At 44.4% G+C, this 16081-nt stretch overlaps 1 protein-coding gene across 2 annotated transcripts in view; it reads right to left on the reverse strand.

Annotated features, from left to right (window-relative positions):
• Nucleotides 1–6234, reverse strand: part of ZNF704 (zinc finger protein 704) — a 247315-nt gene extending 241081 nt beyond the window's left edge. For both annotated transcript variants that reach the window (XR_009689561.1, XM_061123549.1), the window contains exon 1: nt 5746–6234. Coding sequence is in view for 1 of the 2 variants with exons in the window: in XM_061123549.1 (XP_060979532.1) it covers nt 5746–6234 (489 nt within the window). In the remaining variant the exon portion in view is untranslated. The remainder of the gene's footprint in view (nt 1–5745) is intronic.
• Between the last annotated feature and the right edge of the window lie 9847 nt (nt 6235–16081).

Raw genomic sequence — 16081 nt, forward strand, 5'->3', positions numbered from 1 at the left:
CAGCAAGAAGCTGGATCCTCAGACCTGCAGATGAAAGGGAATGGATTCTGCTAACAACCAGAGGGAACTGAGAAGTGAATTCTTCCCCAGGCAAGCCTCCCAGTGAGAACACAGGCTACCCAACACTTTGACTACAGCCCTGGGAGACTCAACAGCAGACCCAGGTAAGCCTGACCCTGACTCCTAACCCACAGATGTTGGGAGAATGCTTCTAAGCCAAAAAGCCTACGCTACAGTAAATCCCCTACATAGAAAGGAGTTCCATTCTGAGAGTGCTTTTGTAAGTCTAATTTGTTTGTAAGACCAACAATGTTAGCCTAGATACCCAACTAATACAATTGGCTCTACGCTGGGTTCGGTGTTTGTGTGTGCTCAGTCATGTTTGACCCTCTGTGGTCCCATGGACTGCAGCCCACCAGCCCCTCTGTTCATAGAAATTTCCAGGCAAGAACACTGGAGTGGGTTGCCATTTCCTACTCCAGGGATTGAACCTGTGTTTCTTGCATTGGCTGATGGGTTCTTTACCAGTGGCACCACTGGGAGACCTGGGAAACTGTACTCGATAGGTTTATAATACTTTTCACACAAATAATACATTTTAAAAAATAACAAAGACATAATTTTACAGTACCTTGAAAAGTACAGTAGTACAGTATAGCAGCAGGCACAAAAGGGCTGGCATCAAGTGAACAAGGCAAGAAGAGTTGCTGACTGGAGGAGAGAGAGGAAGTGGGAGATGGCAGAGCTGAAGGATTGTCAGCAATAGGAGATGGAGGGCAGGCTGCAATATCACATTGATGACATCAAGCGTGAGTGACACGCAGCTTGCCCTCCTTCGGACAGTCCTGACATAGACATTCTCTCTACCCAGTGATGTCTGGGTAGTGGCTCTTTTTTTCTCATTTTCTTTGTCATCGATGACACAGCAGCACTGGATTGCATTCTGAACAACTGCTGCAACCTTTGTGCCCTGCTCTACCTTTGAGTCCTGTGACTCAAAAACTAACAGGCCTTCCTGCGATAAAGAACATCTCCTTGTCATCTCCTGTGCTGTGACACTCTTTGGTACTTCAGTAACTTCTGGAAGCATTTCCGGACCTTCCCAGGCAGCTCCCGTATCTGCACTCGCACTAGCTGCCTCACCACTTACTTTTACATCATGAAGGTTGGCTCTAGCCTTCAACCAATGACACCAGCCATAGCTGGCATTAAAAGATGTGCCCTTTGATTCTTCACTGTGTTTCTTCAAGTCTTCATAAAGGCTTTTAGCTTTCTCTCAAATCAGCAGTAAGCTGAGTGGGACTCTGACCCTGCATCCAAACACTGAGAAGTTTCTCCATCTCCATCACTTTTCTACGCTTCTTCAATATTATTGTGGGCATCATTGGCAGAGCAGACTTAACGTGTTCCATGATCTTGTCCTTACAGTTGTGCTGATGGCTGAATGATTCATGTTATAGAATAACTGACATCTACCATCTTTTTGCCTCACTCCACCCTCAATTATTTTCACTTTTGTTTCCATTGTTATTGCTTGGCCCTTCTTAGCAGTACCAGCTACATCACTGCTGCTTTTACACTTGCTTCTGGACATCCTGGGCTTGAAATAAAGACACTGTACTACTGTACTCTATACTGTACCATATAGTAATGCATACAGAAGCACAACCACTTGCAGGGGATGCACACGAGTGACAAAGTACGCCAAACACATGAACTAACTTACATGCTTGGACATGTGAATGCACGTTCGCATGTTTGAAAGTTTGCCACCTGAAGGTTAGTATGTAGGGGGCTTATTGTACTTTGTTACACAGCAACAGAAAACAAATATACTTCCCATACAGGTAACAGACAATTCCTACTGTGCTACAGTCTCTACATTAGAGCCTACTGTGCATGTGTGCGTGCTAAGTCGCTTCAGTTGTGTCCAACTCTTCGCAACTGTTCGGACTGTAGCCCTCCAGGCTCCTCTGTCCACGGGATTCCCCAGGCAAGAATACTGGAGTGGGCTGCCATGCCCTCCTCCAGGGGATCTTCCTGACCTAGGGATTAAGCCCCTGTCTTCCGTGATTCCTGCCTTGCAGGCTTACTGCAGAGTCTACTGTATCCTATCTTAAAAAAATTCTAGACCATATGTTCTCCAGATTCTCCCCCTTCTCTCTACTTTCCTTTCTAGCAAAGGGCTTTTAAAAGAGTTTGAAAGAGTTTTTCACTGTGTTCTCAACTCTGCTCACTGCTCAGGCCACTCAGGTCACACCGCTGACTTTACATGCTTTGGTTAAAGATACCAATGCATTGTGCATTATCTAATCCAAATGAACATGTCTCTGTCCTTGTCTTACTCAGTATCCCAGTGGTATTCAACACAGTTCATTACTCCCTACTTCTAGAACTATATCTTCTCCTGCCTTACTGTACTTTCTATTTTCTAGTTTTCCTCTGACTTGTTTGGTTGCTGCTTCTCAATTGTCATTGCTGGCTTCTCCCTCCATACCCAAACTTAAACAGTGCTGGCCCCAGAGTCTAGCACAAGACTGTCCTCTGGCTCGCTGTGCTTCCTTTCTTGTCCCCAGCTTTACAGGACATCAACACATCTCCCAACCCCAACCTCTCCTCTAAGCTCCACACCTTACAGCCATCTGCCTACTTGCAGTTCCCATGCCTATGTCTAAGCATCATCTCAGGCTTAACATACCCCAAAGAGAATATTTGATTCTTCCCCTCACAAAAACCTGTTGTTCTCTAGTTTTCCAAATATCAGCAAATGGCACATCTAACCAACCTTTACACTGGGGTCTCATCCCTGATTCCCTTGTGTCTGTCAACCCCCCGCCCCCTGCCACCTAATCCATCAGCAAGTTATCGCAAATGGACCTTCACAATTGATCCTGAATTTGTCCCCTCGTGTCTAACACCACTCTGGTCCAAACTGCCTGGCCTCTCACATGCACTTCAACAATCACCTTCAAACTGGATCCCTGCCCCTCCCGGCTGCCTTCTATACCCTACACAGCATGACCCTATTAAAAATACAAACCATGTATCAACCTAGAGGGGTGGGATGGGGAGGGAGGTGGGAGGGAGGTTCGGGAGGGAGAGGACATATGTATACCTATGGATGATTCATGCTGAGGTTTGACAGAAAGCAACAAAATTCTGTAAAGCAATTATCCTTGAATTAAAAAATTAATAAAACTTTACAAACCACTTTGTACACCTTTACTGCTTAAAACCTTGCAAATATTTTTTCTCCACTTTAAAAAGGCCCACCAAGCTCTATGTTGCTGGCCTGTAAGCTAGCTACCTGACATATCTCCTACCTACCAAGCTGCAGCCACACTCGGCCTTTTCTCCTTCCCACCTCAAGACTTTTGCAACTGTTATTCTGGAAGGATCTTCCCAAACTACACGTCTCAAATCTCAGATCAAATGTCCCCTCCTCAGGGAGGTCTTCTCTCTACTAGCTTTCTCCTCTTCCTCCTAGATGGTATCATTTCCCTTATGAGGGGATGCATCACAGTCTCAAGTACCAGGCTTCTTTGTTTCTTTGGATGGTTGTTGCTCTGGTTTTTCTTGCAGGATGTGGGCATCTGAAAGGTGCTGTGTTCTAGAATAGTACCTGGCACATAGTAGGTGCTTAATAAATATGTGAATAAATGAATGCCTAAGTATATATAAAATATTGACATTCTTGGGCTTCCCAGGTGGGAAGAATCTGCACTGATAAAGAATCTGCCTGCAAAGTAGGAGATGTGGGTTCAATCCCTGGGTCGGGAAGATCCCATGAGTATTCTTGCCTGGAGAATTCCAGGGACAGAGGAGCCTGACAGGCTACAGTTCATGGGGTGGCAAAGAGTTGGACATGACTTAGAGACTAAACAACAAATTGACATTCTTAAATGCATTAGAATAAAATGACCCTATTTTATTCATTAGAAAACCTCTTTAGATGCAGTGTCAAGATGACTTTAAAGCAGCAAAGATTATAAAATTATACCTCCAACTATTCAATATATAAATTCCTGAAAAGTTATGGGCAACCCAAAATGTTATAAAATAAGGCCCATTTAGAAAGAATTTAACAGAAATTTTCCTGGAGATGTGAAAATCTTTTTCTGATAATATGAATGATCACATTCTAGTTCTTTGGTTTTTATAAATTTGATTTTTTTTTCTATATTGGGTTTGCTTTGATCACAGGACATAAATTATAATTAATTTTTCCATCATAACTTGTGCAACAACTGTTCAAACTACAAAACATCTTTTCAGTATTTCTGGACAAAAATGGTAAGGAGTCACTACTCTTGTTACTTAATGTCACTGATGCCATGTGATTTAATTCCAAACCCAGCTATATCCTGTAGCCATACAATGCAAGCTTTTTATTAGACCATGGTAATGAGGGTGGTCATGGTCTGGATTCCAACAAGCAACTGTCAAAAACTATCATCCCAAATGACCACTTGCTGAAAATTTCTCACTCCCAGAGCTGGTACTTCCAGGGTGGTCTAGGAAAGAAAGTTGTGCCCATGTCTACTGTGTGGCTCTTCAAATGCTAATATTTAACATTTCTTTGGAACTGCAATTTCATGCTTTGAGGAGTAAGACTTTTTTTTCTGGTTCCTTTTTTTTTAAAGTTTTTTTTTTTTTTTTAATAGTCTCTATCTATTAAGCTCATGTGTTTTTCTTCCTGAAATACCAATATCTTGTGAAAACTCCCATCAACAGTGTTATTCAGTGGATTTTAAGCATCACTCTTCAGAAAAATCACTCACTCCATTGCTTACCACTTGCTGCCCTCAAAACTTCTTAGCAACATACACTGTGTATGAACCTCAACGTGGTTTGCTTTATCCAATCACATGCCTGAAAGCCCAGCCAGTCAGTTGTGTAATAATAAACCCCTTATCTCCTGAAGATACACAAACGGAAAGATCTCTCAGTGCTTCAGGACACAAGGGACTTTGCTTGAACTCTCAGCTGAAACACACGTCCATTTTAAATGCCAAATGACCCCCACTTCCTCTGGTTTCCTATTTTTTTTTCTCTCTCATTTGCAATTTTGAGGAGGGGGGGAAAATACCACAAACGCTAAACAATGTCGAGTTTAAAAGGGGTGGGGAGTTGGAAGGTGGCAGGCACTGCCAAAAGCTGCCAGCAAAATGCATGTAGAAACCCAGGGCTTGGTTTGTGTCCTGTCCTGGGCTTACCGGTTCCCTCACAGGCGCCGGTGATGGAAACTCACCCACAATTGTTCTCGGCTGCAGAAGGGGTTGAGAGATTGACAAGAGAAGCAGTTTGCTAGTTTCCACGCGCTAGACTAGTCCTCGGAATAAGGGGAAGGGGGACCCTCGTGCTTCCCGGGGAGGAATATGACCTCACGGCCCCCTACCTCGCCCGTCCCCACCAGGCGCAGACCGGCTCCTACCTCGTCCCGCCTCCAAGTTCCCCGCCTCACCCGGGAGAAGCGTCCTTTGCCCGCAACCCACCCCGGACGAGCACGCCCGGCCGGCCGGCCCTGGAGGAAAGGGGGGAGCGGCCGCCCGGGGAAGGTGTGGGGCCCGAGCGTTGAGCTTCATCAGTCCCCTCGCTCGGCCCGCGCGGCCGCCGGACACACCCCTCCCGGGCCGGCCTCTGCGGTCGCCGGTGCCGGCCTCAGCCGGCGCCGCGCGGGAGCCCGGGGCCGGTCCCCTCCCCGCGCCCGAGGGTCCCGCGCGCGCCCCCGCAGCCGGCTCGCACCTTCAAGGCGCCCCGGGCCGGGCCCTTGGGGAGCGCGCGGCCGGGGCCGAGGGCCACGAAGCGCTCGTCGCCGTCCTCGTCGTCGTCGTCGCCGTCCACCACCTCGACGACCACCTCCTCGTCCTCGTCCTCGTCGTCGTCATCCTCCTCCTCCGCGCCCCCTCGGGGCTTCGCCGGCGCCCGCCCGAGCCCCCTCCGCCGCCGGCTCCCGCCCTCTTCGTCCTCGTCTTCCTCCCCCAGAAGCAGCAGCACCGGAGACGAGGCGGCGGCGGCGGCGGCGGCCCCGGCGCGAGGGGGGTCGGTCCCGGCGTTGCGCGGCGGCGGCAGCGGCGGCCTCCAGCTCTCCGGGGCCGGGGCCGGGGCGGGCGGCGGGAGCCCAGGCAGCGCGCCTTCCCGGGCGGGCGCGGGCGCGGTGCCGGGCGGCTGCAGCGCGGCGCTGCCCCGGCGGCTGCCCAGGCTGGAGCGCTTGGCTAGACGCCGCGCCTGCATGCCTGCCCGCGGGCTGCCGGCCGCCGCGCCGAGCCGGAGAGTTGGTCACCTCCCCCTCCTCGTCCTCCTCCCTCTTCCTCCCCGGGCGGCCGCTGTGGTCGCGAGGCGCCCGGGCGCGCGGAGCTGCCGGGGGGCTGCGGGAGCCGCCTCCCCGGGGCCGCCGGCTGCCACTGGCTGCAGAGGCGCGGGCGCCGCCTTCGCTGGACCGGCCCGCGGGGACGCCGGCGGCTACGGCGGGGCGGCGCGGCGGCCGCGGGCGGGGGTGGGTGTGAGCGAGCGGCGCGCTGCCGCCTCCGCCGCCGCCGCCGCCCGGGAGCCGCGGGCCGCGCTGCGCTCCATGCGGCCGGCGGCCGGGCCCGCGCGCTCCGGGCCTACAGCTGCCGTTCCCTGGCGCGAGCTGTTTGTGTTGTGTGTTTTCCACCACCGCCCCCCTCTTCGCGAGCCGTTCCTCGCAGCCCTCCGGTCCCCCTCCCCCGTGCAGACAAAACCCGGACTGGATTTATTTCTCCAACCCGCAGCCTCCGAAAATCGGGTCCCTCAGACCAGTCGGCCCGGCGAGCCGCGGGGGCCCGCGCTAGCCCACGGCAGCTTATTCCCTTCGAAAGGAGGATCGACCGGGCTTCTAGAAGTAAGGTTGGCGGTCCAAGTCAGACTTTTGAAGGAAGAGATTTGCCACAAGTCATTTGATGATCTTGAGCTTGACTACTCTTGAGCTTGTACGAAATCTCGAGGAAGGTGTACCAACCCGAGAATTGGGGTTAATTGCTAACCTGAATCATTTGGATTTTTGAGATGCTGTTTCTGGACATTGCCCGCCAATCTCTCCGGCTCCTTGAATACACCGTTCTAGGCCCTGTCTTTTGAGTTCTCTTGGCGCTGTGCTTTTTTTTTTTTTTTGCATCTTTTATTTCTGCGTTTTTTACCTTGAGTGCCTGATTTTAACAGCTAAATTGCAAGAAGCTTTTGGCTCTCACTATTCAATGTGCAGACTGCTGGCGCTGTCCGGACCGTGAGAGAATCAAACTGGGGCAAGGGTTCAAGATTACTTGAGTTTGTTGTTGTTAAAATTAATATGAAGTGAGATCAAGTGTGGACACCAAGCACAGAACCAGTTTGCCACATGACATTGTCACTTTCTAAGGATTTTCACGTGTGACAAAGAGAAGGCATTTGCTAGTGTTTGGGGTTAGGCTGTATGGTAAGCCGCGTTGTTTACATTCAAATTATAAGCCAGCTCCACCTTTGTTGCTGAGGGCTCTGGAGGATCTCCAAACACTATGCAGGTGCCTTCAGAAGACCAGGGTAAACGATGCCTTCGCCCAGCTCCCTTTCACGGTAATGACTGTAGATTTAACATCACATGCCCTGTTAGACTCTCGAAGGCTGCTCATTAAATGCTCACTTATGGTGTCTTCCAACTGTTGAACATTTCCACTGGGATGATGACGAAGATTCTAAAATGAACTTTTTGTTCTCCCTGAATCATATTAGCTTCCTGATAGACCTATTTCAGTAATGACATTCTCATTAGAATCATTCAGGCCCAAAATAGCGGTTATTTTATTCTTTCCTTTCTCTACCTTATTCCTAGAGGCAGTTGCCCACAGCTCCACTGGTCTTTCTGAAATGTCTCTGGAATCCACTCATTCCTTCTCATTCCCAAGCTCCTACAGAATTTCATGACCATAAAAGTTAGCATTTCTAGCAAGCTTCCTCTACCTAGTTTCTCAATAACACACCTTCCCCTGACCCTCTCCAAATATAAGCACCAGATTCATCTTCCCCAAACTTCATTCAAATCAAGGCATTTTCCGGTGGAACTTCTCATGTCAATATTCCACTGAAGAATTCAGAGAGAGAGAGAAGGAAATGGTCTGAGCATTTTAAGAGATGGGTGTGCTTGATGAAAGCATGAAACAGCAGAGCGGTCAGCTAAGAAGTAAACTACTCAGTATTCGTGAGTGTGAAAAATGAAGGGTCACAGAAGTGATTTCATCCCAACTGCAAGAAATTTCCCTTGGTTGATTTGGAGAATGATTTTAGAGAAAGACAGCAGAGTCTGTCTCTGACCAGGAAGAATAAAGATCGGAGGCAAGGGGCTGGCTGACAGATACAAGGAGGGTGGTGGAGGGAAACAAAGGTGAGACAAGTGGGCTAGTGGGTAACCACGTGGTCTCAGGAGCTAGAATATCTGGGTCTGAATCCCAGCTCTGAACTTAACAGCTATATGCCTTTACTCACCCTACCTCTGTGCCTCAGTTTCCTTATCTTTAAAACAGGGATAATAGTAGTACCTACCCAATATGGCTTCCCAGGTGGCACTGCGGTAAGGAATCCACCTGCAGTTCTGGAGACTACCTGCAAGGCAGGAGCTGCGGATTCAATCCCTGGGCCAGGAAGATCCCCTGGAGGAGGAAATGGCAACCCACCCCAGTACTCTTGCCTAGGAAATCCTACGGACAGAAGAACCTGGCGGGCTATAGTCCATGGGGTCACAAAGAATAGGACACAAGAGCACACACACAAACACATACACCCGTAATAGTTAAGTTGTTTTGTGGGATAATGAACTAATATGTATAACATCTAATATGTTATATATTAGATATATATACTAATATATCTAATATATTAGTATAACATATACTAATATGTATAACATATATAAGAACGTCTATATAAGGGCTTCTTATAGTAAATGTATTCATGGTGGTGGATAAACAAGGTGTTTTGGGGGTACTGTCAAAGAATAACAAGGTAACTTTCCTTTAGCAAGTTCAGAACTGTCAGTAACTATAATAACCTGCCTTTAAAGTCCAGCTAGATCTTATCAAGGGGCTGTGGGCAGGCCAAAGATAAGCTTTTTATGTCTGAAACTGTCATAGATAATGGAGAGTATTTTCCTGACAACTGAGAGGAAAGACAGAGTAAAGTGAGTTTGTGATTGGTGTTCGTGGTTTAGTGGAAGAGGTACTAATTTACACCATTGTACCTTCTTTCAAAATTGCTACATGTGTTTTGAAATCAACTGTTCTTTCGCTCAGACCACCTTAATGGAGTCCACATATACGTGTTCCCTGGTCCCACTAGGCCCGAGATGCTCCCCTCGGAGTGGGAGAAAAAGACTGACTTTCGTGTACTGGGACTACTAAGTTGAGGTTAATGTTACAGAAAGGTTTGTTCTCAGCTGGGCTTTGAGGGAAGAGGAGGATCTAGATGGGCAGGGAGAGCAGTATTATCCAGGTAACTGCAGGCTACCGCAGACCAAGCTCATGAAATCAGAGCATATGCGGCAAGAAGTAAAATCAAATTACCTAATTCATCAGGAACCAAGAATTATGTCATAACATGGGCTCATGGCGCACTGCTCATGGTACTCAGGGGCTCAGAAGTCAAGAACTATTAATATCTCATGATGCCAGACATGGTGCCTGACAACTGCTCCCCTCTCCTCTATTCCTTAAACATAACACATTTTTACTTGTAATGCTGGGAACACTTGCCATTGAGCATGAGGTGTGCCTCTTAAGTCATGGGATGCAGAAGGCATGTCTCCAGAGAGTCCGGTTTAACATGTCATCATTCATGCCACCATTCATTCAATATGTATTTATTGAGCTCTGCTAAATGCCATGCCTTCTTCTTGGCACCGGTGTGCAATAGCAAACAAAATAACCCTCACTGGAGAGGGAAAATAGATAACCATCAAGGAAAATAAGTGAACTCTATGATTTCATAGATGCCCTAAGTGCTACAGAGGAAAATAAAGCCCGGAGGTAAAGAGTGCTGGAAGTTTAAAAAAAGAAGTAAATATTTATACTTAATATTTATTTAATGTACTTAATTTCTTCTTATTAGTTGTAGTTATTTTTAAAGTAATTTTTATTTGCATATAGTTGCTTTACAGTGTTGTGTTGGCTTCTACTGTACAGTAACAAAACATGTACAGTAAAATGAATCAGCCATGCTCATACATGTATCCCCTCCCTTTCGGACTTCCTTCCCATTCAAGTTACCACAGTGCATTAAGTCGAGTTCCCTGAGCTATACAGTAAGTTCTCATTAATTACCTGTCTTACACATAGTAGTGTGTATCTGTCAATCCCAATCTCCCAGTTCATCCCACCCCCACCTCCTTTCCCCCTTGATATCCATATGTTTGTTCTCTGTGTCTGTATTTCTATTTCTGCTTTGCGAATAGCACCATCTTTCTAAATAAGACCATTTTTCTAAATTCTACATATATGTGACACTTGTTTTTCTCTATTTATTGTAATGATCTATAATTATATTTATTAAAATTTATTATATATTTCTCAGGTAAGTATATATTTCATATTATATTTAATATAAATAAAAATATTAAAACAAACTGAGAAACAGTACGGTCGTAATGTAAAAGTCGAATGCAGCGAGTGCTTTCAAGCATTATAGTGAACTCTGTCTTTTTCCGTGGAACAGAATCAGTTCTCTTATGCATCCTGCAGGCTTTGTCTGAACAACTGGAGAAGGGCTGATGAGGAAGACAGATGATGGACTTTGGAGGAAGTGCCACCCCACAACCAAGGAGCAACTGGCTACCTCGTGCCTGGTTTCTTCTGATCCTAAATGATCCTTAAACCATTGAATTCTGAGTCCCAAAGATAACCAAAGCATTTTTTAAAAACATGTACGAAGAAATTGTACAAAGAAAATCAGGCTCAATTTAACATTTTGTTCAGTTTTTTAAAATCTAAGATTCAGAGAAAGAATAATCACACTCCCCAGATCACAAAGAACTGACTCATTGGAAAAGACCCTAATGCTGGGAAAGATTAAAGGCAAGAGGAGAAGGGGATGGCAGAGGATGAGATGGTTGAATGGCATCACCAACTCGAAGAATGTGAGTTTGAGCAAGCTCCAGGAGTTGGTGATGGACAGGGAAGCCTGGCATGCTGTGGTCCATGGGACAGCAAAGAGTCGGACACAACTGAGCAAATGAACTGAACTGAACTGAGATCACAAAGTATAACCATAACCAGGACAGACATGTAACAAATGCCTACCCTCACATGAGAACTCATTTCTGTCCTTGAGAACCTTAAATAGATGGATTCCAGCTCCTTTTAAAAACTACTTTAAAACTAAAAGTAAAAATCTGCCCTTTAAACAAGTTATAACAGTAAGATTAAGTTAGTTTTTCCACACTTCTGGGAAACTTAAAAATGGTTTCAGATGATGACTGTCATCCCACCGTATGAAAAATAGATTAAGGTTAAGAGAATCACTCATCTATTACACCCTTCAGGCTAAAAGCCTATATAAGTCAAGCATAAACCTCCACGCAGATAAATGTTTCTTCCATGAGTGATTAACTCAAACTCTCAACAACACAATGTACTTTCTACACAGTTCTTTAAAATATCTCCCAGAGACTTGGATCTTTTTTCAATTTTTCAATATTATTATTTTTAGTGAGCATAAAACTGATAGAATTACTTTTTTTATGAGACACACATTTGCTGTTTTGGGGTGGGGTGAGGTGGTGTGTAGGGGGTGTGTGTGTGTGTGTATGTGTGTGTGTGTGTGTAGAGAGAGGGGGGTTTTGTTTGTTTCCTGATCATGTTAGTCATCTTACATTTGCACTTGAAAGGCAATAGAAAGAACATTGGACTGGGATCCCAGAGACATGGGTTTGAATCCTGATCTGAGGATTATTTGCTGTATGACTAGTTATGTAATATGCTTAGTCACTCAGTCGTATCCAACTCTTTGCAACCCCATGGACTGTAGTCTCCCAGGCTCCTTTGTCCATGGGGATTTTCCAGGCAAGAATACTGGAGTGGGTAGCCATGCCCTCCTCCAGGGGATCTTCCGGACCCAGATATTGAATCCAGGTTTCCTGCATTGCAGGCAGATTCTTTACCATCTGAGCCACCAACTGGTTAAGTCCCTTGATTTTGGCAGACTTCACAAAGTAGGATTAATGAGTTGTAGTCTTTAAGGTCTTTCAACTTTTGAGTACTATAATGGAAGATACGGACCTGAAGTATGTTTTAAGTTTAAGATTAAGCCAAATGCCCATTATTCAAATCCACAAGTGGCATCTAGTGTGTAAACCTACAAATGTATGTAGGATTTTTTATAGACAACTCCTATAAGCCAATGTGTTGTGCTGTATCTTAGGACTGCCATCTCAGTTCTGATCACTCTCACCCTTAATTCCATAGCCCCTCCCTGCTTTGCTGGGAATCCAAAATTATGAAAGTGTGCAAACACTTGCTGCCATCTTATTTTATTAGTTATATCTTTGGTGGTAAGATGCCCTAATGACTACAAACCAAGTAGTTGCTCCTTTGCATTATTTGTATTAACATCTTTTCCCACAAAATGAAGGTTGCCTCCACCCAAGATGTATATTTACTTCCTATTAATGATATTCTGAAGTTTTGCTCTCATCTTTCTTTTCCTTTCGCTTTTTAAAAAAAGTCCAAGATACTTCTGGTACAAGTAACTGAAATCCCCATTTACCCAAAATGAAAAAGAAGGGAAGGGATTTATTCGTTTGGGTAACTCAACCACATTTTAAAAATTAAAATTTTAAGACATTAAAAAGCAGAGGCATCACTTTGCCGACAAAGATCCATTTAATCAAAGTTATGGTTTTCCCGGTAGTCACGAATGGATATGTGAGTTGGACCACAGAGAAGGCTGAGAGCTGAAGAATTGATGCTTTTGAACTGTGATACTGGAGAAGACTCTGGAGAGTCCCTTGGACAGCAAGGAGATCAAACCAGTCAATCCTAAAAGAAATCAATCCTGAACATTTGTTGGAAGGATTGATGAAGCTCCAGTACTTTGGCCACCTGATGCGAAGAGCTCACTCATTGGAAAAGACCCTGATGCTGGGAAAGATTGAAGGCGAAAGGAAAAGAGGGTGACAGAGGAAGAGATTGTTAGATAGCATCACTGACTCAATGGACAGGAGATTGAGCAAACTCAGGGAGATAGTGAAGGACAGCGAAGCCTGGTATGCTGCAGTTCATGGGGTCTCAGAGTCAGACATGACTGAGTGACTGGACAACAATAACTCAACCACAGATGAGCCTGGGTTTGGGGAAATTTAGATTCAGGGCTTACGTGATATGTGGTTGTCTGTCTTTCTCTCTGTGTGTTTGTGTGACTTGTTTCATTATTTGGCCAGCTAGAACCAGCTCATAGGCAGCTCTGACCATGCATCTGCCAGTCTTATAACCAGAAGCAGAGGTGCTCTCTGCATCTGTAACTGTTAAAGAAATCCTAGCAAAAGACCCTGGAAGGCCCTCTGAGTTGTGAGCCTGTGTCTGTGGCCAAGGGTGGAATGCTGTGATTGGTGGCCTTCACTCTACAACATGGTTAAAGGGGAAAAGGGTGATTACTGTCCTGAGCAGAAAAAGAACATAAGAGACCACTATGTCTTATAAATATAACCAATACTATTTAAAATCTGAAACATGAAAATAGGTCAAAGGAAAAAAAAACACATCTAATCTAATCTCCCTATCTGAAGACAACCACTGATATTTGTTTTGGTGTGTTTATTTTAATTTGTTTTCTGTGCATGCTTTTTTTGTTTCATATTGCTTTTGCACCTGTTTTTACAATTTAAGCTTTCACTCACAGGTAGCAATATAACTTGTAGATGGATTATGAGCTAGAAGGAAAGAAATAAGTCAGGAAAATATTACAAGAAAATGTGCATGAATATTTTTTATAAACCCTGGGGAATGACGGCCATTATAAACAGGATATCAGGTCAGAGCCATAGCAAAAGGCTGATAAATTTGACCACAAAAAAATCCCCTTTAAACTTTATGGTAAAGGTACCATTAAAGAGTTTTAAAAGGCAAAAGATGGTTGACTTTCAACTTAAAATCATTGATTAATATGTAGCCAAATACAAATAATTCAACATTATTAAAGCAGTTACATACAATGCTCACCTACCAGACTGGTAGAAATGTTAAAGCTATGAAAATATTCAGTGTGACATACAGTATGGACAAGCAGGTCCTCATATACAATATATATCATAATTCTAAAATGCACTTGCCATTGGAAACCACTGATTTCACTTCTGGCTGTGGATCCTAGAGAAACATTGATACATGAGCACAAAGGAGCACAGAGACGGTCCTTGTTGCAGTACTGGTTTTCATAGCGGAATGTTGAAAGCAGCATAAATACTCATCATAAGGAGAATGGTTTAAAAAGAAGCCTTTGACAACGTAGGAACCACCATGAAGCAGCTAAAAAGAGTTAGGGAGATCACTGTATACCAAAAGGGAAAAGACTCAAAGTTTTTAATGGAAAAGGCAAGTGGTAAAATTTTGTTGATGCATGTTCTCATTTGTGTTTAAAGCAAAACCCCACAGAGTATAATGTACACGCTACATAGTGTGATTTCAGATGGGAAGGTGGACAGATCAATGGGAAACTGACTAAAGGTACTGCGCAAACTTGGGAGAGGCTAATGGGATTGAAGGAAAAGATAAAGGAGGTCTCCTACTTTCTATATTTTGGGTTTTTAAAAAACTTGAATTTGTATTCAGATATTGCATGGATCAGGCTTCCCAAGTGGCTCAGTGGTAAAGAATCCCTGCCAAGCAGGAGACGTGGGTTTGATCCCTGGGCCAAGAAGATCCACTGGAGAAGGAAGTGACAACCCACTCCAGTATTCTTGCCTGGGAAATCCCAAGGACAGAGGAGCCTGGCAGGCCACAGTCCATGGGGTTGCAAAAGAGTGAGACATCATTTAGTGACTAAATCACCACCATTATATCAATCACTTTAAAATAAAGTCAAAACTCTTCACAGCATTATTTTTTGTAGAATATTCTGTCCTGCCATTGTGCCATGATTTCACCATATCTTGCTATTTTCAAGGCCACTTCTGTACAGAAAGTGCTGGACATCTTCTGGATTCCTTCCTTGGGACCAGAGCCAGAAGTGGAATCAGTGGTCCCAGGCTGTGCACATTTTCCTGATAACATTTTACTAGACGGCTTTCTGGAGGAGTTACCGCAATGGACGTTCTGACAACCATGAGAAAGTGGCCCATTTCCTGCACTCTCCCATGCTTTGATCATATCATATCTCATTCTTTCCATCATTTTCCCGCTCTTTGCTGCTTTGATAAATGTTCCATCAAATCTCATTTTGTTTTAATTTCTTTCTTTGATCATTAATGAAGAAAAGTATTTCCCCATGTGTTCAAGTTTTATTTCCCTTTCTGCAAATTCTTTTCTTATCCTTTGCCCATATGCCTACAAGAGTCTGGGTTTTCCTCTCCACTGGTATGAGCTCTCCACATTAAAAGTCCTCTTGTCATAGCTTTTGCAGATACTTTTCTAACGTTGCTATTTGTCTTTAAATTTCTTCACGTTTTCTTTCCCAAAGCTTTAGACTTACCTATGAGCCTTTCTTTTCCTTCCTTTGCTGATTTTATTTACAAATTCCTATCTCTGTTTTTCCCTGAGATTTGCACTAATAACCTCTGCTAGACTTCATCCCTTATCATTTTCCTTCAATGCTTTTTACTTATTTATTTACCTATTTTTTGCTGCAAGGCTTCATTTCAATTTTATTTATATGTTATCCAACATAATTTCCTTATACTGCAGAATATGCTATTATTTATTCTTAAAATTAAGTTTTCAGACTTGATTCTCATTTACTTAGTATTGATCACATGCCTTCTTTTCTGTATTTTACTAAATAACTTTCGATTAATAGTTCATTCAAATAAATATATTTTTAAGTTTAAATAATTCTCATCCAAACAATGATATCTGTAATAAATAATGTTTTCAAAAATACCAAAGTTAAC

The sequence above is a fragment of the Dama dama genome, chromosome 21 (genome assembly GCF_033118175.1).
Source record: "Dama dama isolate Ldn47 chromosome 21, ASM3311817v1, whole genome shotgun sequence".
In the NCBI taxonomy this organism is placed as follows: Eukaryota; Metazoa; Chordata; class Mammalia; order Artiodactyla; family Cervidae; genus Dama; species Dama dama.